This window comes from Mesoplodon bidens, assembly GCF_964165515.1.
Source record: "Mesoplodon bidens genome assembly, contig: HAP1_SCAFFOLD_92, whole genome shotgun sequence".
NCBI lineage: Eukaryota > Metazoa > Chordata > Mammalia > Artiodactyla > Ziphiidae > Mesoplodon > Mesoplodon bidens.
The window spans coordinates 1583558-1606716 of record NW_027672608.1 but is presented as its reverse complement, the minus strand read 5'-3'; the positions used below and the strand labels follow the sequence as shown (position 1 = coordinate 1606716).

The following is a 23159-nucleotide window of genomic DNA, read 5'->3' as shown; positions in this document are numbered from 1 at the left end:
ATAAAACGTTACATCCTTTTTTGTATATTAATGTATATTTCATCAAAATACAGCTGTTCAGGGATGTGATCAAATATCTAGTGAAGAGTTTGAGACTAATGCTTCAACCGATCATTGATAAATTTATCATCTGACCATGTAATGCTTGTTTGGAAACCATGATTTTCTCTGATTAGATTTCTCTCAGCTCTTGTCCCCCCAACTCCAAGTTCTCCTTCTTACTACTTCTGGAGGCAACACTCCCAGAGTCTCCTGTCATTTCTCAGAAACTCATTCTTTATTTACTTTTGGAGTCAGGACTTGTTTGCATATGTAAAACCAGGACCATATTGTTTGCAGATGCTAGGGGTGCTGCCAGATAATTGAATGTATAAAGTTGAGGCACTTGAATCATTTTTACAAACCAGGACAGAACAGAATACTTTCTTAGAATTAAAAAAAATAATAAAGGCATGGAAATAAAGATCACAGGACAGGGTTTCTAATACAGACATTTCACTTTGTGTTCCTAGTAGGGGCGTTCCAACTCCAGAGTTGGGGGTGGGGGTGGGAGTGGGGGGGGAGGATAGAGGACTAAGATAAAGCTTTGCAGATTCACTATCTAATCCAGAAAAAACAAATGCATAAAAGGAGTTAGAATAAATAATGAAACAAAAACTCAATCAGTTATTTATGATCCCATCTACTAGCATTAACAATACGTTTTTTCCTTTCTTGAATAGTTTTCTGTTTAGTTTTTGTTTGAAGATAAGAGTAGCTTCAAAGTCATTGTATTTCCTATCAGTAATTGATAAAGCCCCTTCCCCTTAAGGGAGCCGCCCAGATGTGATAGCAGTTGTTGAAAGCGAATTGTTTTTTAGCATTAAATGCTTTTGTTATTTAAAAAAAAAAGAAATTAGCGTAGCTTCTAGTGTTTCTAGAAATGATAAAAACAGCTGAGAGCTTCTCATACAAATTGACTGGCTGAAATTAGAAGGCTGGAGTCTTTTTCCAAGTGAATTTTGAAATCTGTAATTGTACCTGCAAGTATAATGGGGGAAAAGTGAGTTCCGAGGTCCTGCTCACACCTGCATTGCAGGCACCTACTGCAGCATTCCAGTACAGTGAGGATGGGCATGGCTTGGATGCTCCAGACTCCAGTGCACATGGCCTGGGCTTGGGTGGGGGTGGGGGTGGTATCTGCTACTGCTGTGTCTCACCCGCCTGGTAGGAACCTGTGGCAGCTGCGGGGCATACCTGTGGAGGCTCAGGGCCAGCCCAGACTGCTTGCAGGGTGGCTCTGGGCCTGGTGGGCAGTTCTAGGGAAGAGTGCACGAGGCTTAAGCAGGAGTGAGAGGCAGGTGTGGGTCTGGACAGGAGCTGAGATTCCAGGGCCAAGAGGCCTAGCCAGGTTCTGATTTCTTGGACAAACCAAGGCCTTGGGGGTCTTTAAGAGGTATGGGGGGGATAGAAAAGTTCTGTTGTGGTACTGCTTTCACAAACACCTCCACCACAAGGTTCCAAATCGTACATCCTGCAGTTCTCTAAATCCTTGGCCTTAACTCCATCTCTTGTCAGTATCAGCCTCTGTGGCCCATCTGGAAATTGAGGGCAAGGCTGGCAGATTGGAGTGGAGGTGGAACTTGCAAGTACTTTGCAGGGGCCAGAACCTCCCCTGGTTACATTTTTTATTTCAGGCTCCTGGTCATGGGCTGTTCAGCCCATTCTTATTTATTTATTTATTTTCTTATTTATTTATTTATTCATTTATTTATTCATTCATGGCCATGCCGCACGGCTTCTGGGATCCTAGTTCCCTGCCCAGTGACTGAACCCAGGCCCTCGGTGTGGAGTCCGTTATAACCACTGGATCTCCAGGGAATCCCCTCTTCAGCCCCTTCTTATGTGAAAATTCCAGGCTTGGTGATCAAGGGCTCAAGACTGGGAGTGCCTTCTCACCTCCTCTAAAACAGTGATTTAAAAATTACATTTTTGTTTCTTGTGTTATTTTCCAGGTGTTTGTATTTGCATTTTTTCTATGTTTTTTATTGACAAAAATTACATTTTTAGGTTTGAACCTTAAGTAACCCTTTTAGTGGTAGTATGCATTTTTAACTCAAGTTAACACATTTGGGATTTGCTTTGCTTTGCTTTTAGGAAGTTTTTTTGTTTTTTGTTTTTGTTTTGTTTTTCCCTAGAGAAAGGTTAATAGTTTGTATATTCTTGTCAGGACTCAAGTCTTGGCTAGTTTGGGGATTATGGGCCAATTGCTTCTCTCCCCTAAAACTAGATTTGGGATTGTGGATTAATTTCTTATTTTTTCCAAGTTTGTATCCCCTGTCTGTGAGGCAGGGACAATAATTCATGCCCCAGAGGTTACCCGAGTGTCACATAAGGTGATGATTATGCCAGGGCTGTACTGTGAGTTGTCATAATAGCAGAGCTGTGACTTTTGACTACATTTCTGTGTTAGTTCTTTTCCCTTCACCCAAATCTAGCACAGGGCTGGGCATGTGTAGAGATTCTTGTTAAATTGTACTGATCTAAATTTTCTAGGCCAAGGATCCCCACTGGTAAGAAGAAAGGAAAATGTCATCAGCGTGGATTAGCCCTGGGACATTGGGTCTGAAGCCAGTGGGCTGAGTGGGGCTGCAGCCAAGGGGCCTCTGGGGCTTCCTGGGGTTGGATAGAGGTGGTCTCCGGAGCAGGGAAAGATGTTCAAGAGCGAGTTTTGATTGGCCCTACCTGGCCACTCTCTGCTCTGCCCTCCTATCTTCACGCCAGGGACTACCAGGTCCTTTTGTCATTCCTGTATTTGTATTTGAAAATGTTGTTAACAAAGCAGAGACCTGTCATCTTCCATTCAGGGACTCCCAAGTAATTGCTTAATGTTTATTTCTGTTTCTCCTCCTATTCTAAAACTGCCTGTAGAATTTAATGACCTTTTAAAAACTGTTCTTGAAAGCACCAACACCACCACTGTAGATCTTTCAAATATGTTGTTTTTTGCTGTTTTTCCACTTCTACCCCTCTCCGCTCCAAACTCATCCTTATTTTTTCCCCCTTTTTCTTCCTGGTTCAGAAGATGGAGGGACCAGTCAAGCTCCGGACAGTTCGAGAAGCACCGACGGACTGTATCTGTCCCCCAGGTAAGTGGATGTTCGATCGTTTCTGACTCCTGACTTCCATAGGCCTGGTCTCCTCTCTCCTGTCTACCCGAAACTGCCAAGGCCATGGTCAAGAGAATCACCATGGGTTTCAGGCTGTCTGTGGTACCTTGTGGACTGTCCTGGGGCCTTTCTTCCTACATCATCTTCCCTGGTAGGTGTGTTGTTAAAGATTCTGGCAAAATTAACTGACTTGGTTTGATGAGGCTGATGGTATTGGTGGAGGACCTATGAAACTCTTCGGGATGACTTACAATAAATTCTTAGATGTTAGGAAAGTAGCAGCCATCCCCTTTTAAAGATGGAGAAACAGATATGAACCATCCATACAGTGTTAACATTGTGACCCTAGCTCTGTTTCGAACGTGAGGGGTGGTGTGTAGAGGAATAATCTGACAAATATAGTTTTTCTTTTTTGGTTTTCATTTCTTTGGTGGAGGTAGAGGAAAGGAGCAGGAAACATGGTCTGATTTGTTCAAATAATCATGTGTCTTGGGTTTTGATGGTGTAGACCAGGACAGCTGTGACTAGAATTTAGGATTTGTTGGTTCCTAATCCATGTGGCTCAAATCCTGGTTCATACTGGTCTTCCAGTTTTCCTCATTGGAACTTTGCACATATTATGACTGAGAATTTAGGGGTGTAGTCTCAGCCCCAGTGTTTTCAGGGTTAGAATTATCCTCTCATAGAACAGTATGTAATACCAGTGAATGAGTGGAAAATTGTAACAATTCCCAGATGACCCACCATGCCGGACGAGGTGAGAGAACATGGGAGCTGAACCCAGGGGCCCTGTTCCTTGCTGTCATGCCTTCCATTAGCCAAGTTGTCTGGCATTTCTGAAACCACTTCACCTGGTCCAGAAACCAAGCTTACTGATGGTTAACATCTCGAGATTGAGAGATGCCCTGAGATTTGTGCAAAGATGGGCCCATGGTGTGAAAATTCAGTCTCTGGGGACCCAGTGGAAGAGGATTTTACAGTCGAGCTTGAGTTAGCCTTTCATAGGAACTCTGAGGTTTTAATAGGAGGGAAAAGGACATGATAAGTAATGACATCATGAGCAGATCAGGAAGTCAGAAATTGCAATTCAATGTGGGAAAAATATTCAGTTTCACCAATGAAGTTTTGGCTGATCTGCAAAATGTATAAAACAATTCTTCTTGCTTCTCCCCTGTTCTTTCTTTCTCAGTATTGAATAGATGTAAATTCATATGAGTTATGTAGATGAGTGTTTTTAAAACTGGGAGTCACTGGACATTCCCTGGCAGTCCAGTGGTTAGGACTCTACACTCTCACTGCCAAGGCCCTGGGTTCAATCCGTGGTTGGAGAACTAGGATCCCACAAGCCGAGCGGTGCGGCCAAAGAAACAAACAAACCGGGGAGTCACAACACCTTTATGAGACATGAAATCAGTTATGTGGGTTGCAGCCAGCATTCTGAAATTTTGAACTAGCAGAGAGTACAATAAAAAATATTGGAGTGAAGTTTTTGTGTCAGCCATTTATATTTGTAAATGGCAGTGTGAAACGGGTTCCTTGCTATGGGTTGCTGACTGAAAGTTTGAAAACCACCAATACAGATGATAGATGGAGAGGGAGGAGGTGGCAGTGAGGGGACATGGAGCTCCTGAATAAACCCAGACCAGGTCCAAATCTTGGTCAGGCACTTACTGTTTGTGTTAATAAATGATATCAATACTGGAGTGGGCTCTGTAGGCTTTTTGATGTCGTGGAGGAAATACAAAGCCCAGGACCTGGAGATAGTCTTGTGTGTGTCTTCCCTCAAGGTCTCTTGACCCACCAGGAGAGGTGTCAAGAAGGCCTCTGGGATGACCATGGAAGCCAAAATCCTGGTCAGAACCCTCAGTTCCACTGAGAGGAGGGAAGGTGACCTGCCGTCCTCTCTGGGGGTGCCCATCACTCAGTGCTGCGCTGTCGTTGTCCCAGGGTCTTGTGGCTGTCATCAGGCTGTCCTGGCAGGTATGGTCAGTGTGGCACAGGGGGTGTAGCAGCCTCTGCCAGGCCCCAGTGCACACCCATGTCCACATCTTCTCTTCCTCTCCTGTCACCTTGAGCTGGAGAACTCACTTGAGCACTTTAGACTAGAGCCCTTTATCAGTGCAAAACCACATAGGCTGGCACATTCTCCTCTGCCATAAAAAGCACAGAGGGCTTTTTCTCCAACACCAGAAGCCTTAACTCATTCCCTTTCTCCCTGGCTCTGATCTGCCCTGCAGACTTTTGGAGTCTGGACATGCAGACCACCCTCTTTTGAGATACCCCATCTCATCTGAGATACCCGCAGATCCCCCTAGCCCAGTTCCTTCCCACGGCCCAGAGGACAGTGTAATCTTTTGTCAGATCCTAGGATGCAGCAAGACAGATAAGCGAGGCCAAAGAAGGGGGCGGCTCTTCTGTATGTGTTACCCATTGTGAAGTGGGTGCGGGGAGCTCTGAGGCTGAAGGGAGGGGCAGGCTTCGGGCTGGAAGGTCAAGATTCTTCTCTTGCTGGAGTCAGTGATGGGAGGACTGGCAGAGCTGTGCTCTGAACTAGCCCTGTGACCTCAGGCAAGTGAGAGGCCCTTGAACCTTGAACTCCTTGTCTATAAAACGGTATAGTGAGTTGAATTGTGTCCCCCACCCCCCAAAAGATATGTCCCAGTCCTAACCCCTGGTATTTGTAAATGTGGCCTTATGTGGAAATAGGGTCTTTGCAGACATTTTTTTTTTTTTTTTTGCGGTACGTGGGCCTCTCACTGTTGTGGCCTCTCCCATTGCGGAGCACAGGCTCCAGACGCGCAGGCTCAGTGGCCATGACTCATGGGTCCAGCCGCTCCATGCGCATGTTGGATCTTCCAGGACCAGCGCACGAACCTGCGTCCCCTGCATCGGAAGGCGGACTCTCAACCACTGCGCCACCAGGGAAGCCCTGCAGACATAATTAATTTAAGGATCTTGGGATGAGATCATCCAGGGTTTAGGGTAGGCCCTAAATCCAATGATGAGTGTCCTTCTAAGAGTCAGAGGTAAGAGATTTGAAAGACAGAAACACCAAGAGGAGAAGGCCATGGGAAGAAAGAGGCAGAGGCCAGAGTGATGCATCTATAAACCTAAGAACACCCAGGATTGCCGGCAGCCACCGAAGCTGAAGAGGGGCATGGAAGGGATTCTCCTTAAGAGCTTTCAGAAGGAACGAGCCCTGCCAACATCTTGGTTTTGGACTTCTGGCCTCCAGAATTGTGAGACAATAGGTTTCTGTCATGTTAAGTCACCTATGCTGTGGTCATTTGTTGTGGCAGCCTTAGGAAACTAAAATAAATGGGACCATTAATCACCCTAATTATAAGGTTGCTGTGATACTCAAAATTTGGGGGACATAGGAACTTCCTACACCACCAGGTCTGAGTCACGTGTGTGGGGCTGCCACCTGGGAGCCCCCTCATGCTGCTCTTCCTCATACACCTGCCTCAAAGGAGACTTCTCTTCCTTCAGCGGAGAACTCAGGTCTGTAGATTCATGTGGCTTACCCTTGTCCCTGGGAATTCCAACGTCTTCTATTCTTATTACATATGTACTTATTGTTTTAAAATGTGTTTAAAGTTTTAAAATGTTTATTTTTGAATAGGAAATAATATGTGATGAAAGATTCAAGTTCTACAGAAGATTACATGTGAAAACTAATTCCCCTCCCCTCCTCTTCCCCGGTTCTCCTGCTCCTCTTTCCAGGGGCCCTTTACCCTTCTGCTGATGTCCTTCTGAGGAGTCCTTTCCAATAGAACTTTCTGTGATGATGGAAATATTCTATCTCTCTGCTAATCGAGCAGCCACTACTAGCCATGTGGGGCTACCGAGCCTCTGAAACATGGCTAGTGCAACTGACAAACTGAATTTAAAATTTTTGTTTAATTTAGAATGGATTAACAGCAAGGTCCTAATGTGTAGCACAGGGAACTATATTCAATATCCTGTGATAGACCATAATGGAAAAGAATATAAAAAAAGAGTGTATGCTGTATAACTGAGTCACTCTGCTCTACAGCAGAGATTGGCACAAATTAGTAAATCAACTACACTTCAATAAAAAAAATTTGTTTAATCTTAATTTAAATTGCCAAGTGTGGCTGGTGGCTATGGTGTAGGACAGTTTTTTGAGATTTTTGAGGTCATTTAATTACATTTCATTGAGAAGCTCCCTTCCTGGTTTTACACAAATGGTATATGTTGTTGTCCCGGTGTTGCTTTCTCGGTTTGCAGTTTCCCTCTGAGATGGTCTGAATCATTTCATGTATCAGAAAGCAGGTGTTACCTTGTTTTGGGTTAAAAGACAAAATCCTGTTGGGCTGTCCTGTGAGGTACCTGGCCAGTCCCCACCCCAGGGACGTTTGAATTGTTTCCCATCCTGTGTTCTTACAGACTGTCCTTCAGGGAACTGTTGGAGGCAAGGAGAACTGTTGTCTTGTCCAGTTCCCTGCCTTCCACATGCTCTGTACTGAAGCCCATCATGAAGCAGGCACTGCTGCAGGGCTTTGGGTCACTGGGCTGAAAGGATAGGAGCCCTCAGTCTGGGGCACCACACCAGAGCAACAATTCTGGAATGTTGCAGGGGGTGTCCCCGAAGTCTGCTCTGTTGGAGACTCGGGCATGACCCAGTCCCCACTGTGCTGTGAACATGTGAGCATCCCAAGGGATGGGTCGGGGCCAGCACCCTGGAGCCTGAGAGGTTTGGATTTGACTCTGCTGCTTAAACAGCTGCTGAGTGGGCACATCCTGCACATCCTGGAGATATGGGCCATTCTGGTGTAAAAGCTCCTTATGTTAACTAAGTCTTTTAATTATGTTAATAAAATAAACAAACGAAAAGGAAACTTATTAGCTTACACAACTGGAATAGAGAGGTCAGAGGTACAGCCAGTTTCAGGTATGTCTGGGCTCAGGGGTCTCTCTGCCTCTCAGCTCTTCCCTGAGTCATTTTCAGACACTGTCTCCTTGGGGTGGGAAAGTGGCCACCAACAGCCCCAGCAGTATATCAGACCTTCCCAGCAACCCCAGCAGATAGAGAACTCCCCTTTCTCAAAGGTGTCAGCATTAGGGAATGGGGAGTGTTATGGGCTGAATTGTATCCCCCCCCAAATTCATATGTTGAAGTCTTAACCCCCACCTAGTACCTCAGAATGTGACTATTTGAGACAGGGTCTTTAAAGAGGTAAATAAGGTAAAGTGAGGCCATTAGGGTGGGCCCTCATCCACTATGACTGGTGTCCTTATAAGAAGAGATTAGGACACAGACACACACAGAGGGAAGATGACATGAAGCCAGGGGGAGAGGCCTCAGAAGAAACCAACCCTGCTGACACCTTGATCTCTGACTTATAACCTCCAGAATTGTGAGAAAATAGATTTCTGTTGTTTAAGCCACCCAAACTATGGTACTTAGTTTTGGCAGGCCAAGCAGACGAATACAGAGAGTTATTGTTGCTGGGTACAGAGTTTCTGTTTGGAAAGATGGGAAAGTTCTGGAAAATGGATAGTGACGATGGTTATACAACATTGTGAAGGTACTAAATGCCATGAAATTCTGCACTTTTAAATGGTGAAAATGGTATTTAAATTTTGTCTGTATTTTACTGTGGTTGAAGAAAGAAGTCCCAGCATTGACCCTGATTTGCCTGTCTTGTGGCAGATGCTTCTCCCTGTACAAATTGCTGTTCCTGGAGGATGGGACACATTGATTGGCCAGGTGTGGGTCATGTGAATGGTCTTGGACACGGAGGGAGGCCATTGTGGGGGAGGGTTGACACTACCAGAATCATGTAGACTGAGAGTGGGGGAGGGTGTTTACCTCAAAAAAAGTAGGGTGCTATTCCCAGAAAAAGAGAAAAGGGATGCAGCTGGGCAGACATAAATAATAGATGACCACTTCAGTCCGGCTCCAGGGGCAGCTGTCCAGACATGTCCAGGTAATCCTAAGCGGGGACTACAGACAGACCCTGAGTTTGACCAGAGGCTTGCCTCCACTTCAAGCACCTAAGTCTCTTCCCTCTGTTGAGCTGGTCCAACAGACAGTGCAGCTCAGTGATTAAGCACTTGAATTTTGGATCCAGACAGCCTGATTCAAATTCTTTGTCCCAGATTTCCTTGGTGGCACAGTGGTTGGGAATCTGCTTGCCAATACAGGGGACACAGGTTCGATCCCTGGCCCAGGAAGATCCCACATGCCACGGAGCAACTAAGCCCGTGCACCACAACTCCTGAGCCTGTGCTCTAGAGCCCACAGGCCACAACTACTGAGCCCGTGTGCCACAGCTACTCAAGCCTGTGCGCATAGAGCCTATGCTCTGCAACAAGAGAAGCCACTTCAATGAGAAGCCTGCACACCTGAACGAAATGTAGCCCCTGCTCGCTGCAACTAGAGAAAGCCCACATGCAGCAATGAAAACCTAATGCAGCCAAAAATAAATAAAATAAATAAATTAAAAAACAAAAAACAAATTCTTTGTCCCTTACCAACTCCATGACCTCGAACTTATCCTCCCTGTGCCTCAGTTTCTCATCTGTGAAGCGGGAATTCTAATAGTTCCCACCTCATAGAATCGTGCGAGGATTGAATGAGCTTGTAGAGAGTTTGTAACAGGGCCTGGCACTGCTTCCTGAAAGTGAGTTAGTGGTTACCAGGAACCCAGATCCTTTGCCCCCAGGCCAGTCCAGACTCACTGTGTGCAGCCTCTTACCTTCCTGATTGTTGCCAGGGCTGCCAGAGAGGTAGGGACGAGGCGATTCAGAGTTGGCGGTTGGCTGGGAATATCATGGAGGGAACGAACAAAGGCCTGACAGACTTCCATGGCACGTTCTTCTGGGATGTGGGTGAGAAAATGCTGGTGACAGAGCCCAGAAGTGAGGGAACCGGAAAGGAAAAGAAAACGTGTGGCCTGTGAACTCTCGTCATCCACTAACAGCATCCGGAAGGCCTCATCATGCAAAGCCTGCGGCTCCGCCCTTTTGCACAGTTTGCACTGGTTTCTAACTGGGCTCAACCTGCCCTGGAGAGTATGAAGAACTTTTCAGAAAAACAGTAATACTTTTCATTTCCTTTCTGTGCCTTTTTGTGTTCTTGCATAATATCCCAGAGGCATGGCGTGTGGTTTCCAAATGATAGGGACTGTGCTTGCAGTGTAGGGTGACTTTCCAGAAATTAATAAACAGATTTATCAGAGTTAGAAGTTCGCTGCTCTGTGAAAATGTTTGGAAGTTTGAGCAGAGGAGTGAAACTCTGGAGTAGGAGGACATGAAGTACAATGTGGAAATGATACAGAACCTGATACATTTCAGTGACAGTTTATGGCAAATGTCGCAGAGTGGAACAGAAATGGTCAGTTACTCTATTCAGCCTGTTTACTGTATTTGTAGGTTTAGGAATTTGCTTAGGGCAGCAGGGTGGGGGTTGGGGTACTTTCTTACTACGTTGAAGCAAAAAATGGTTATCCTACTTTGAGTTATTTCTTATTTGTGGATTTTTTTAATGATATATTTTTTTTTTTGGTGGTATGCGGGCCTCTCACTGCTGTGGCCTCTCCCGTTGCGGAGCACAGGCTCCGGAAGTGCGGGCTCAGCGGCCATGGCTCACGGGCCAAGCCGCTCCGCGGCATGTGAGATCCTCCCGGACCAGGGCACGAACCCATGTCCCCTGCATCGGCATGCGGACTCTCAACAACTGTGCCACCAGGGAAGCCCTGATACTTTTTTTAATGTGTTAAATGCTAGGTGACTTGCGTTCATGGTAAAACTAAGTAGCTTAATGGCAGTTTATCCCATTATGTCAGACTGTACAAAGTTGAAGAAGATAATTTGTGTGTCTGATTTTTTTGACCAGAATTCTCTGGAGAATTCATTCATTCATTCATACATTCATCTCTCTCTACCCTATTTTGTGCTTCTCCTGTGGGTGACATTGACTAAGATTGTTAGAGGAATTGCGTACCCAGTTGTTAGAGCATGATGGCACACATACAGGAGCCATGATATATAGAGAATGGGAAGAATCCTAAAAAAAAAGTCCCACAGAAATTGAAAGGAGGGAGAGATCACCTCAGATCAAGGAGGCCTGGGTGGGGGAAGATGACAGTTGGGCAGGGTTTTGAAGACTGGTTGGCATCTTAGCCAGCTGGGATGGGGGACACATTCCACAAGAACTGGCATACTGAACAGAGGCAGAGGGGAGCTCTGGGAATGTCAGGGAGCTCTGTTTCGTTGGAAGGTGATAATGAGAGGTGAGGGTGGGTCTTGATTATGGAGGGATGTGAGCTTCATTCCATGGGACACAGTTGAAAGGTATGTGAGTAGAGTTCAGGTTTAAGAGGAGGACTCTAGAAACAGCATGGAGGATGGACTGGATCACAAGTTTGCTTCAGCAGAGAAGCCCACTGAGAGGGTGCTCTGCATGTGGACAATCTTGTCTTGTTCCCCGATGTGTCCCCTGAGCCTAGAACAGTGCTGGGCATGTGGAGAAGGGATGATAAATATTTGCTGAATGCCTGCCCTGGAGGAGAGGTCATGAGAACTTGAATGAGGGCCATGAGAATTGATGGCAGGGAACAGCTGTGAGAGGCACTGGGCCATGTGGTGGACAAAACTCACAAACAGGATGGATGGGCACGGGAGGGGACAGAGGTGCCCGAAGCTGGAAGCCCGGGGGAGGGTGATATCCTGAACAGAAACAGGAAATCCCCAAAGAGGGATTTAGAAGGGAAGATGATAAGCATAGTTTTGGACAGTGGCCTTATGAACCAATTTGTAGACCAACTGATGAATGGAAGAAAATAATTAGAAGTCTTCTCTTAAGGCATCATCTAGCCACTCTGAACCTATTCATTGTAAAATGTACTGTGTCCTGTAAATAAACGTCTTGGGGGCACTCAAGACGTTTTGGGTTTTTTGTTTGTTTGTTTGTTTCAATACAGAATATTTATTAAGAAGACATATTGACATGCTTAGATACACAAATTAAGCCACTTATACACATGCCATTCTCAGTGAACTTTAAGGAAAAAAACATGAAGAACAAAATTAGTTGCTTTCAGATAAGTTTTTGTGTTTTATAGCTATCATATGTCCATTTGCATATTAGGAAGTTATTAGCACTGATATATAAACTTTATTCCCAATCTTACATGTAAACTTTTGGCAAGGGGAAGTTCACAAAAATTTGCATTGAAGTCTGAATGTAAATTACATACTTACAAGAGGTTATGTATTGACTTTTCGGAATTGGAGACTTTCTTGTGACCACTAGAGGGAGCCCACTATATTCATTAAATTCATTAAATTCTGTAGAAATCTCATGGGATTTTTAAAAATGATAATTAATATTAAAATATTTATTAGAAAGTACACAAAAGATCAAACCAAGGGCAATGAAATACAAAGTTAGCCTTTCACTCTGTTGTTTTTTCTACTAAAACAGATCACTGAGAATTTTCCAGATGACTCCAGAATAGAGTGGTGTGTTGTTTGTTTCAGAAGGTGGTGTTGATTATGCAAAGGGTAAAAGAGCAACTAGCAAACACATTCCCACTCACCCAAAATTTATTGAGCACATCTGGTTTAGACCCAGTAGAGACTCCCCAAAGCTGTGGGAAGATCCCATCTTGGCCAACTCTATGCCAGCCGTTGGATGACAGGTGCAACTCTTCACCCCGTGAGGTGTCACGTAACTTTGTACATTGGGATTATTAAATGTCTCGCCTATCAAGAGCTACTCACATGGTGGGACCGCCTCTTCCCAGGGGTAAGTTCAATGCCGTCATAATATTTTGTTTCTTAGCTCTCTTCTTATGCCAAAGTATATTCCACATAGATTGAAGATTTAAATATGAAAAATAAAACCATGGAAGGCAAGACAAAAATACAACAGGTCACTTTTTAAAATTATAGGTAGAAATAGACTTTTTAAGCTTGGTACTGAAGTCAGAAACCATAACACAGCAGTTCTCAACCAGGGATGATTTTGCCTTGTGGGGACTTTGACAATGTTTGGAGACATTTTTGATTTGTCTCAACTTGAGGGGTGGGTGCTATTGGCATCTAGTGGGTAGAGGCCAGGGATGCTGCTAAACATTCTACAATGTACTGGAGAGCCCCCAACATAAAGAATTATCCCACCCAACTGTCAATGGTGCCTATGTTGAAAAACTCTGCTATAGAATAAATGTTTTCTTAAATGATTTAAGCTTAAAAGCTTAAATTTTCTGTCTAGAAAGAAAATTCCACCTTAAAATTTAAAGATAAATGGCAAACTGAAAACATAGCCTATATAACAAGCACATGGTTAATATTCATGAGATATAAAGTGCTTTTGCAAAAGAATAAGGAAAAGTCAAATACTTTAGTGGAAGAACGGGCAAAGGAGATGAATAGGAAGTTCACAGAAACGAAATGCATGCTGAGGAAGGAGGCTGGGAAAGGACAGGATGCGGGGCAGTTCCAGGAATCTAGGCAGCAGGAACGGAGGGGCAGTCCCCCGGGGAGTTAGAGGTCTCTTGGATGTGTCTGCACCAACTGTTTTTCGGTGTGTCATTCTGCCCGAGGTTCAGGGTCTCAGGAGAGAGAGCCCTACTGGGCAGGTCTGACCCCTGTGCCCATTCCTCTGCCAGTGGCTACCAGGGCAGGGCTGAGAGGGAAGAGCACCTCCCCCACAGGTGCCAGGATGCTGCACAGTGTAGGGGAGGGGAGTCTGGGTTTAATACACGTGGATTTGGCAGTGAATGCCAACTGTGGCCGCCCACTGGCTCTGTGAGCTTGGGCAAGTGACCTGATTCTTTCAACTCTCCATCTCCTTGTGTGTAAAATCGGAAAACATTATGTACCTCGAGGGTTTGTTTTGAGGATACTCTGAGACAAGTGGAAGTGCTTGGCACACCCTAGGCATCTTGTAATGTCTGTTCATTTATCCCTAAGGAAAGTGGTCTGTGGTCCTCAGGAGGTGAGAGTCAGACACAGATCTTTATTATGGGGGCGGGGGGAGGGTACTTAGTAAGCAAGCCCAGCCCTTTCCTTTTGGTGCCTCCTCTGCAGAAAAGAGTGTCATTTCTGCTTAGTCTCTTGGTTCATTTAGTGCCAGGATCCCCCAGCGAACCTTCTGCTCAAAGATTGAGAAAGAGCAACTCCTGGCTCCTCTGGGAGCCCTTGAACTTGGGGTTCCCTCTGCTGCCTTGTAGATTGTCAGCAGGCAGCATGGTAAAGCCCTTTTCTCTTGGGTGGCCCTGGGGTTTCCTTCCTGATCCACCAAAGCCTTATTCTGCCCTGATCCACTGTTATTTTACATTTTTGTTTAGTCCTGCCTTGAGAAATAGGATGAATGCAGCCAAGCTGCCTTCCCTATGAGGTCATGATTTTCATGACATATTAGGCTGGAGGTGGCCTGTTGTCTGGTAATTTCCTTAGAAGTAGCCTGTGTGGCCCACTTACAGGCTAGCACAGGAAGAAATTCAAAGCACCAGAGGCTAAGTCTCTGAGGGGAAGGAAGGTCTAAGGAAAAGTCCAGAAAGCAGAGGATGGTGTGGAGGATGGGCCAGCTCCCCCATTAGAAGCACACATGCATTCGTGGTGCATTGTGAAGAATGTATTTTTAAAATGCAGAGATGATTCCCAGGAGAACATGTGAACATTTACAAGAGTAGCTGTGCAGTGTGGAAAGGACAGCCATTTAAAGTATTATTGGACACTGGCTCTGTGCTAAGCCTAATCCCTGGGGATGCTAAGTATAACTGTGCTCAGAATGTGAGCTCATGGAGTCAGGGGAAAATGGAGTTTTGACCCAAGTTGATGTCACAATGGGTCCAGTGGGGCTTCCCTGGTCCATTTTTGTCAGTTGTTAGGTAACACGTGTAAGTGATATAATAGGATATATGTCTTTTGCTTTCCAACTTACCTCATATTCTGTGATTACCTCTAGGCTCATCTGTGGTACCTAAAAGAGCAGTGTTCTGTTGTTTCCCATGGCTGATATTCCTTTGTGTATGTGGACCACATCTTTTTATCCATTCATCTGTTGATGGACATTTAGGTTGCTTCCATGTCTTGGCTATTGTCAATAAGGCTGCAGTGCAGCTTTGGCAGCGTCTGTCTTCTGGATTCTGGTCTTCTCAGGTGAGAGGCACAGCGGTGGGCCTGCTGCATCGAACGGTACCTCAATTTTTACTTTTAAACGCAGCTCCTTTCTGCTCTCATTATTGGCTGTTACCACTTTACATCTCACCAGCAGCTAGAGGGTACACAGTTCTCAAAAACCACTTCAGCATTCTTTATTTGTAGGCTTTTTGTTGATGGTCAGTTGACCTGTGTGAGTTGAAACCTTTTTGCAGATTAGATTTGCCTGATTCTAATAATTCCTGAGGATGAGCTTTTACCCATTTTCCTGTATTGTTTTTTTAAAGAGAGTCAGTCAAACGTACCTCTTCATAGTATCTTCTTGAAAATTTGGCCAGATTTGAATTTTCTTGTCCATTTCCTTCCTCAGCTCAATTGTTTAGGGCAGGTGTCCTTTATAGCCCTGAGTCCTTGGGAATGTTAAGAGACCATTAGCTGTGGGCTTAAAGCCACTCTTGCGGGAAACTGCCACAAGGCGGCAGCATTTCTACATTTCCAACTCTGCGTTTTTGGGCAGCAGAGCCTTCCTGGAAATCGTGTTAGTAGGCTGCAAATTAGAGTGGAAAGTGCCAGGGCACATCCCCAAGAGCTTATATCTCCTTAATTCTTGTTTGTTTTTTAAATTTAATTTTTATTAATTATCAGAGCAAATTTGATGAAACTATTTTGTTTCTCCTAGGTGTACAGAATCTGGTTCATTATATCAATATATCTGTCTATTTATCTTTGGATCCTTTACCGTGTAGCTTATTACAGAGTGTTGAGTAGACCTGTCTTGGTATTCCATAGGTATTTTGTGATTATATATTTCATATGTATTAGTACATGTCTGTTAACCCCCATATCGTAATTCATACATTCCTTACACTTTTCCATTTGGTTAAACGTAATTTTTTTTCTCTTAATCCATGCTTTTCCTTCTCTTGGAAATAAGTTCATGAGTATCAATTTTTACATAACACGTATAAGTGATGGCATAGGATACCTGTCTTTCACTTTCTTTCTTACTTCAAGTTGGGTGATTATCTCTAGTTTATTATATGATGGTGCAAACGGCACTGTTTCACTGTTTTCCATGGCTAGTATTCCATTGTTTACATGGACCACTTCCTCTTTGTGCATTTTTCTGTTGATGGACATTTTGGTTTCTTCCAAGTCTTGGCAATGTTAACTGTTCCTGCAGGGCTTCCCTGGTAGTTCAGTGGTTGAGAGCCCACCTGCCGGTGAAGGTAACACGGGTTCGTGCCCCGGTGCGGCAAGGATCCCACATGCCGCCGAGCACCTAGACCCATGAGCGATGGCCGTTGAGCCTTCGCATCCAGAACCAGTGCTCCACAACGGGAGAGACCAAAACAGTGAGAGGCCCATGTACCGCAAAAAAAAAAAAAAAAAAAAAAAAATTCCTGCAGTACAGGATTGCCAGACTCTGTCTGCTCCATTCTGCTCTGCTCAGCTGATAGGCGCAACAAAGGACCTACCAGTTCACATGGTAGCTCAATTTTTACCCTTAAACGCACCTCCATTATGTTCTCACTACTGGCTGTTACCAGTTTACATCCCCCAGCAGCTAGAGGGTACACAGTTCTCTGAAACCCCTTCAGCATTTATTCTTTGTAGACTTTTTGCTGAAGAGCATTCTGACGGCTGGGAGGTGAATGTTTCTGTAATTGGATTTGAAAGGCTTTATTAATTGCTGATGTTGCACATTTTTCTATTCCCTTTTATTTTAAAGAAAAAAAAAGAAAAGACAAAATGTGCATAAGATATGCCTCTTGAAATGGTCTTCTTGAAATGTTGACGTCTTTTGAGTGTTCTGGTCCATTTAAGACCCCAGGATGTTTTTTTTTTTTTTTTGATGGCAGGTGTCATTTACAGGTCTGCCATTATTTTGAATATTAAGTGACCATTACCGCTGTTCTGTGAAACGACCAGAAGGCGGCAGCACTTCTCCTTACCAAATCTGCTTACTAGGGCAACAGAGCCATAATGGAATTTGCGTTGTAGGTTGTAAATTAGAACGGAATGTGCCAAGAAAAGCCCCTTAAGATTATGTCTCATTACTTCTTATTTGCTTTTTAAATTTAATTTTTATTATTTATCACGGCAAATTATAGTACAATGTTTTGGTTGTTGTAGGCGTGCAAGATGTGGTTCTTTTACACATATACTTATATCTATTCTTCATCAGATCCTTTTCCCATGTAGGTTAGGACACGACGTTGTGCAGTCTTCCCTTGGTATCCCGTAGGTTTTTGGTGATTATATATTTCACATGTGTTTGTATATCTCTGAAAACCCCAATATCGTGATGTATCCAATCCTCAGAGCTTTCCATTTGGGGAACCATAAGTTGGTTTAATGAATCTGTGATTGCCTTTCTCTCTGGAAATATCTTCATTGGTATCAAGTTTTAGGTAACACCCATAAGTGATATGATAGGATATGTGTCTTTCGCTTTCTCACTTACTACCAGTTGCAATGATTACCTCTAGACTCCTCTATGGTCCTGCAAATGGCATTGTTTCACTTTTTGCCTTGGCTAATATTCCATCTGTACACATACCAGTTCTTCTGTGTCCACTCATCTCTTGATGGACGTTTTGGTTGCTTCCATGTGTTGGCTATTGTAATACTTCCACAGTGCAGATTTGCCTTCCTGTGTCTTTCCAAATCTGTCTTCTTAGGATTTAGCCCGGGAAGTGGGCCTGCTGGATCATATAGTAGCTCAAGGTTTACCTTTTAAAGGCACCTCCATTCTGTTCCCATTAGTGGCTCTTAGCAGGTTATGTCCCACTTCCAATTGAGGGTATGCATTTCTCCAAAACCTCTTGAGCATTAATCACTTGTAGTGTTTTTTTTGTTTTGTTTTGTTTTGTTTTTGCTGATCGTTATTCTGAGTGGTGTAAGCTGGTACTTCTTTGTGGTTGGGTTTGCCTGTGTCTCATACTCCCTTGAAATTGAGCTTTCAGGCATGTCCTTTGAGTTTTCAAACTGTTATTACAGCTGACTTCTTCAAATTGTTTTCTTGACGTATGTGCCACATTTTGCAATGTTTTGGCCTTTACCTGCATGAAGACATTTTTAAGGGCAGGTTTAATTTGCAGCCCTGCAGTACTTGAGCATATGAAGTGCCCATTAACACAGATTTCAAAGCTGCTGTTGCGGATACCGGCCAGAGGATGGCAGCATTTCTACGTTCCCCACTCTGGCACCTAGGGAAACAGATCTTCCTGCCAGTGGTGCTCCTCAGTTATAAATTAGAGTGCAATGTGCCCTGATATACACCCAAAAGCTTACATCTCCTTACTTATGTTTGTTTTTTAAATTTAATTCATAGCTTTTAGTGGAGCAATATTCCATTCTCTATATGGACCACTTCTTCTATGTGCAGTCCTCTGTTGATGGACATTTTCGTTTCTTCTAAGTGTTGCCTATGGTAAATATTGCTGGAGTGCAGTGTTGCCAGCCTGTGACTTTTGATTCTCATTTTCTCAGGTGATAGACCCAACAGTGGGTGTGATTCATTGACTGGTAACTCAATGTTTACCTTTTCTAAGCACCTGCATTGTGTGTTCATTAGCGGCTCTTACCACATCCCTATTAACACCGAGTGTGTGCGTTTTCCCACAACCCCTTCAGCATTTTTTGTTTGCAGAATGTTTGCTCATGGCCATTCTGACTGGTGTGAGCTATTAGGTTTTTGTAATTTGGATTTGCATGTCTTTAATAATTCCTAATATTCATCATTTCCCCAAACGTTTCTCTTTTATTTAGAGAAAAAATAGTGTAAGTACAATATACCTGTTGAAACTGTCTTCTTGGAAGGTTGCCCTCTTTTGAATTTTGTGGTCGTTTTTCGACCACAGGATTCTTTTTGAGAGCAGGTGTCATTTACATGCCTGCAGTGATTATGAATATTTAGTGACCATTAGAACTGGGTTTAAAGCAGGTATCGTGGGAAACGGCCACAAGGCGGCAGCATTTCTCCATTCCCAAATCTGGTTACTAGGACAGCAGAGCCTTTCTGGAAGTCCTGTTACTAGGTTGTAAATTAGAATGGAATGTGCCAGGAAAAAGCCCCTGAAGTTTATGTCTCATTACTTCTTGTTCGTTGTTTTAATTGTTTTAACAAGGGTAATGATTAGAAAACAGTTTGTCCTAGGTGTACACAAACTGGTTCATTCGTACATCATATATATCTATACATGTACACATCTTTTTCCCGTGTAAAGGATTCCAGTGTGTTCTGCACACCTCCCTTGCTATGTGCTCAGGCTTTCTGATATATGTGCTTAATCTGCATTTGTATAGGTATGGTAAATCTAATCTTAATTTATCCATTGCCACCACCTTTCTTTTTAGATACACATAGTTTGTTTTTGAAGTCTGTGTGTGTCTTTCTCTGTGGAAATATGTCCATTTTTGTCAGTTGTTAGGTAACACCTGTAAGTGATATCATAGGATATACGTGTTTTGCTTTCCAACTTACCTCATATTCTGTGATTACCTCTAGGCTCATCTGTGGTACCTCAAAGAGCAGTGTTCCGTTGTTTCCCATGGCTAATATTCCATTGTGTACGTGGACCACTTCTTCTTTATCCATTCATCTTTTGATGGGCATTTAGGTTGCTTCCATGTCTTGGCTATTGTGAGTAAGGCTGCAGTGCAGCTTTGGCATCGTCTGTCTTCTGGATTCTGGTCTTCTCAGGTGAGAGGCACAGCGGTGGGCCTGCTGCATTGAACAGTACCTCAACTTTTACATTTAAACGCAGCTCCTTTCTGCTCTGATTATTGGCTGTTACCACTTTACATCTCACCAACAGCTAGAGGGTACACAGTTCTCAAAAACCACTTCAGCATTCTTTATTTGTAGGCTTTTTGTTGATGGTCAGTTGACCTGTGTGAGTTGAAACCTTTTTGCAGATTAGATTTGCCTGAGTCTAATAATTCCTGAGGATGAGCTTTTACCCATTTTGCTGTTTTCTTTAAAAAAGAGAGTCAGTCAAACTTACCTCTTCATAGTATCTTCTTGAAAATTTGGCCAGTTTTGAATTTTCTTGTCCATTCCCTACCTCAGCTCAATTGTTTAGGGCAGGTGTCCTTTAAAGCCCTGAGTCCTTGGGAATGTTAAGAGACCATTAGCTGTGGGCTTAAAGCCACTCTTGCGGGAAACTGCCACAAGGCGGCAGCATTTCTACATTTCCAACTCTGCGTTTTTGGGCAGCAGAGCCTTCCTGGAAATCGTGTTAGTAGGCTGCAAATTAGAGTGGAAAGTGCCAGGGCACATACCCAAGAGCTTATATCTCCTTAATTCTTGTTTGTTTTTTCAATTTAATTTTTATTAATTATCAGAGCAATTTTGATAAAACTATTTTGTTTCTCCCAGGTGTACAGAATCTGGTTCATTATATCAATGTATCTGTCTATTTATCTTTGGATCCTTTACCTTGTAGGTTATTAAAGAGCGTTGAGTAGACCTGTCTTGGTATTCCATTGGTGTTTTGTGATTGTATATTTCATATGTAGTAGTACATGTCTGTTAACCCCCATATCGTAATTCATACATTCCTTACACTTTTCCATTTGGTTAAATGTAAATTTTTTCTCTTAATCCATGCTTTTCCTTCTCTTGGAAATAAGTTCATGAGTATCAATTTTTAGGTAACACCTATAATTGATGGCATAGGATACCTGTCTTTCACTTTCTTTCTTACTTCAAGTTGGGTGATTATCTCTAGGTCCTTATATGGTGGTTCAAACGGCACTGTTTCACTGTTTTCCATGGCTAGTATTCCATTGTTTACATGGACCACTTCCTCTTTGTGCATTTTTCTGTTGAAGAACATTTCGGTTTCTTACAAGTCTTGGCTATGTTAAATGTTCCTGCAGGGCTTCCCTGGTGGTGCAGTGGTTAAGAGACCGCCTGCCGATGCAGGGGACACGGGTTTCGGCCCCGGTCCGGGAAGATCCCACATGCCGCCGAGCGGCTACATGCATGAGCCATGGCCATTGAGCCTGCACGTCCCGAGACAGTGCTCCCCAACGGGAGAGCCCACAACAGTGAGAGGCCCACTTACCTCAAAAAACAAAAAAAAAGTTCCCGCAGTGCAGGATTGCCAGCCCGTGTCTTCTCCTTTCTGCTCTGCTCAGCTGATAGGCGCATCAAAGGACCTACCAGATCACATAGTAGCTCAAATTTACCCTTAAACACACCTCCATTATGTTCTCACTACTGGCTGTTACCAGTTTACATCCCCCAGCAGCTAGAGGGTACACAGTTCTCTGAAACCCCTTCAGCATTTACTCTTTGTAGACTTTTTGCTGAAGATCATTCTGACGGCTGTGAGGTGAACGTTTCTGTAATTTGATTTGCACGGCTTAATTAATTGCTGATGTTGCACATTTTCTATTCCCTTTTATTTTAAAGGAAAAATAAAAGAAAAGACAAAATGTGCATAATATATGACTCTTGAAATGGTCTTCTTGAAATGTTGACGTCTTTTGAATTTTCTGGTCCATTTACCACCCCAGGATTTTTTATTTTTAATGGCAGGTGTCATTTACAGGCCTGCCATTATTTTGAATATTAAGTGACCATTACCGCTGTTGTGTGAAACGACCAGAAGGCGGCAGCACTTCTCCTTACCAAATCTGCTTACTAGGGAAACAGAGCCATAATGGAAGTTGTGTTGTAGGTTGTAAATTAGAACGGAATGTGCCAAGAAAAGCCCCTTAAGATTATGTCTCTTTACTTCTTTTTTTTTTTTTGCTTTATAACAAATGTAATCAGTTATACATATACATATGTTTCCATATCCCCTCCCTTTTGCGTCTCCCTCCCACCCTCCCTATCCCACCCCTCCAGGCAGCCACAAAGCACCGAGCTGGTCTCCCTATGCTATGCGGCTGCTTCCCACTAGCTATCTACCTTACGTTTGGTAGTGTATATATGTCCATGCCGCGCTTTCACTTTGTCACAGCTTACCCTTCCCCCTCGCCATATCCTCAAGTCCATTCTCTAGTAGGTCTGTGTCTTTATTCCTGTCTTACCCCTATGTTCTTCATGACATTTTTTTTTCTTAAATTCCATATATATGTGTTAGCATACAGTATTTGTCTTTCTCTTTCTGACTTACTTCACTCTGTATGACAGACTCTAGGTCTATCCACCTCATTACAAATAGCTCAATTTCATTTCTTTATATGGCTGAGTGATATTCCATTGTATATATGTGCCACATCTTCTTTATCCATTCATCCGATGATGGACACTTAGGTTGTTTCCATCTCTGGGCTATTGTAAATAGGCCTGCTATGAACATTTTGGTACATGTCTCCTTTTGAATTATGGTTTTCTCAGGGTATATGCCTAGTAGTGGGATTGCTGGGTCATATGGTAGTTCTATTTGTAGTTTTTTAAGGAACCTCCATACCGTTCTCCATAGCGGCTGTACCAATTCACATTCCCACCAGCAGTGCAAGAGTGTTCCCTTTTTTCCACACCCTCTCCAGCATTTATTGTTTCTAGATTTTTTGATGATGGCCATTCTGACTGGTGTAAGATGATATCTCATTGTAGTTTCGATTTGCATTTGTCTAATGAGTAAAGATGTTGAGCATCCTTTCATGTGTTTGTTGGCAGTCTGTATATCTTCTGTGGAGAAATGTCTATTTAGGTCTTCTGCCCATTTTTGGATGGGGTTGCTTGTTTTTTTGTTATTGAGCTGCATGAGCTGCTTATAAATTTTGGAGATTAATCCTTTGTCAGTTGCTTCATTTGCAAATATTTTCTCCCATTCTGAGGGTTGTCTTTTGGTCTTGTTTATGGTTTCCTTTGCTGTGCAAAAGCTTTTAAGTTTCATTAGGTCC

General features: G+C 43.5%; 1 protein-coding gene across 1 annotated transcript in view; it reads left to right on the top strand.

The window, feature by feature from the left end:
- LOC308609899 (uncharacterized protein) overlaps nt 1-23159 on the top strand; it is a gene marked incomplete at its 3' end in the record, with an annotated part of 70772 nt that overhangs the window by 34701 nt on the left and 12912 nt on the right. The window contains exon 2 of the mRNA XM_081259176.1: nt 3062-3128. Within this exon, the coding sequence (XP_081115302.1) occupies nt 3062-3128 (67 nt within the window). The remainder of the gene's footprint in view (nt 1-3061; nt 3129-23159) is intronic.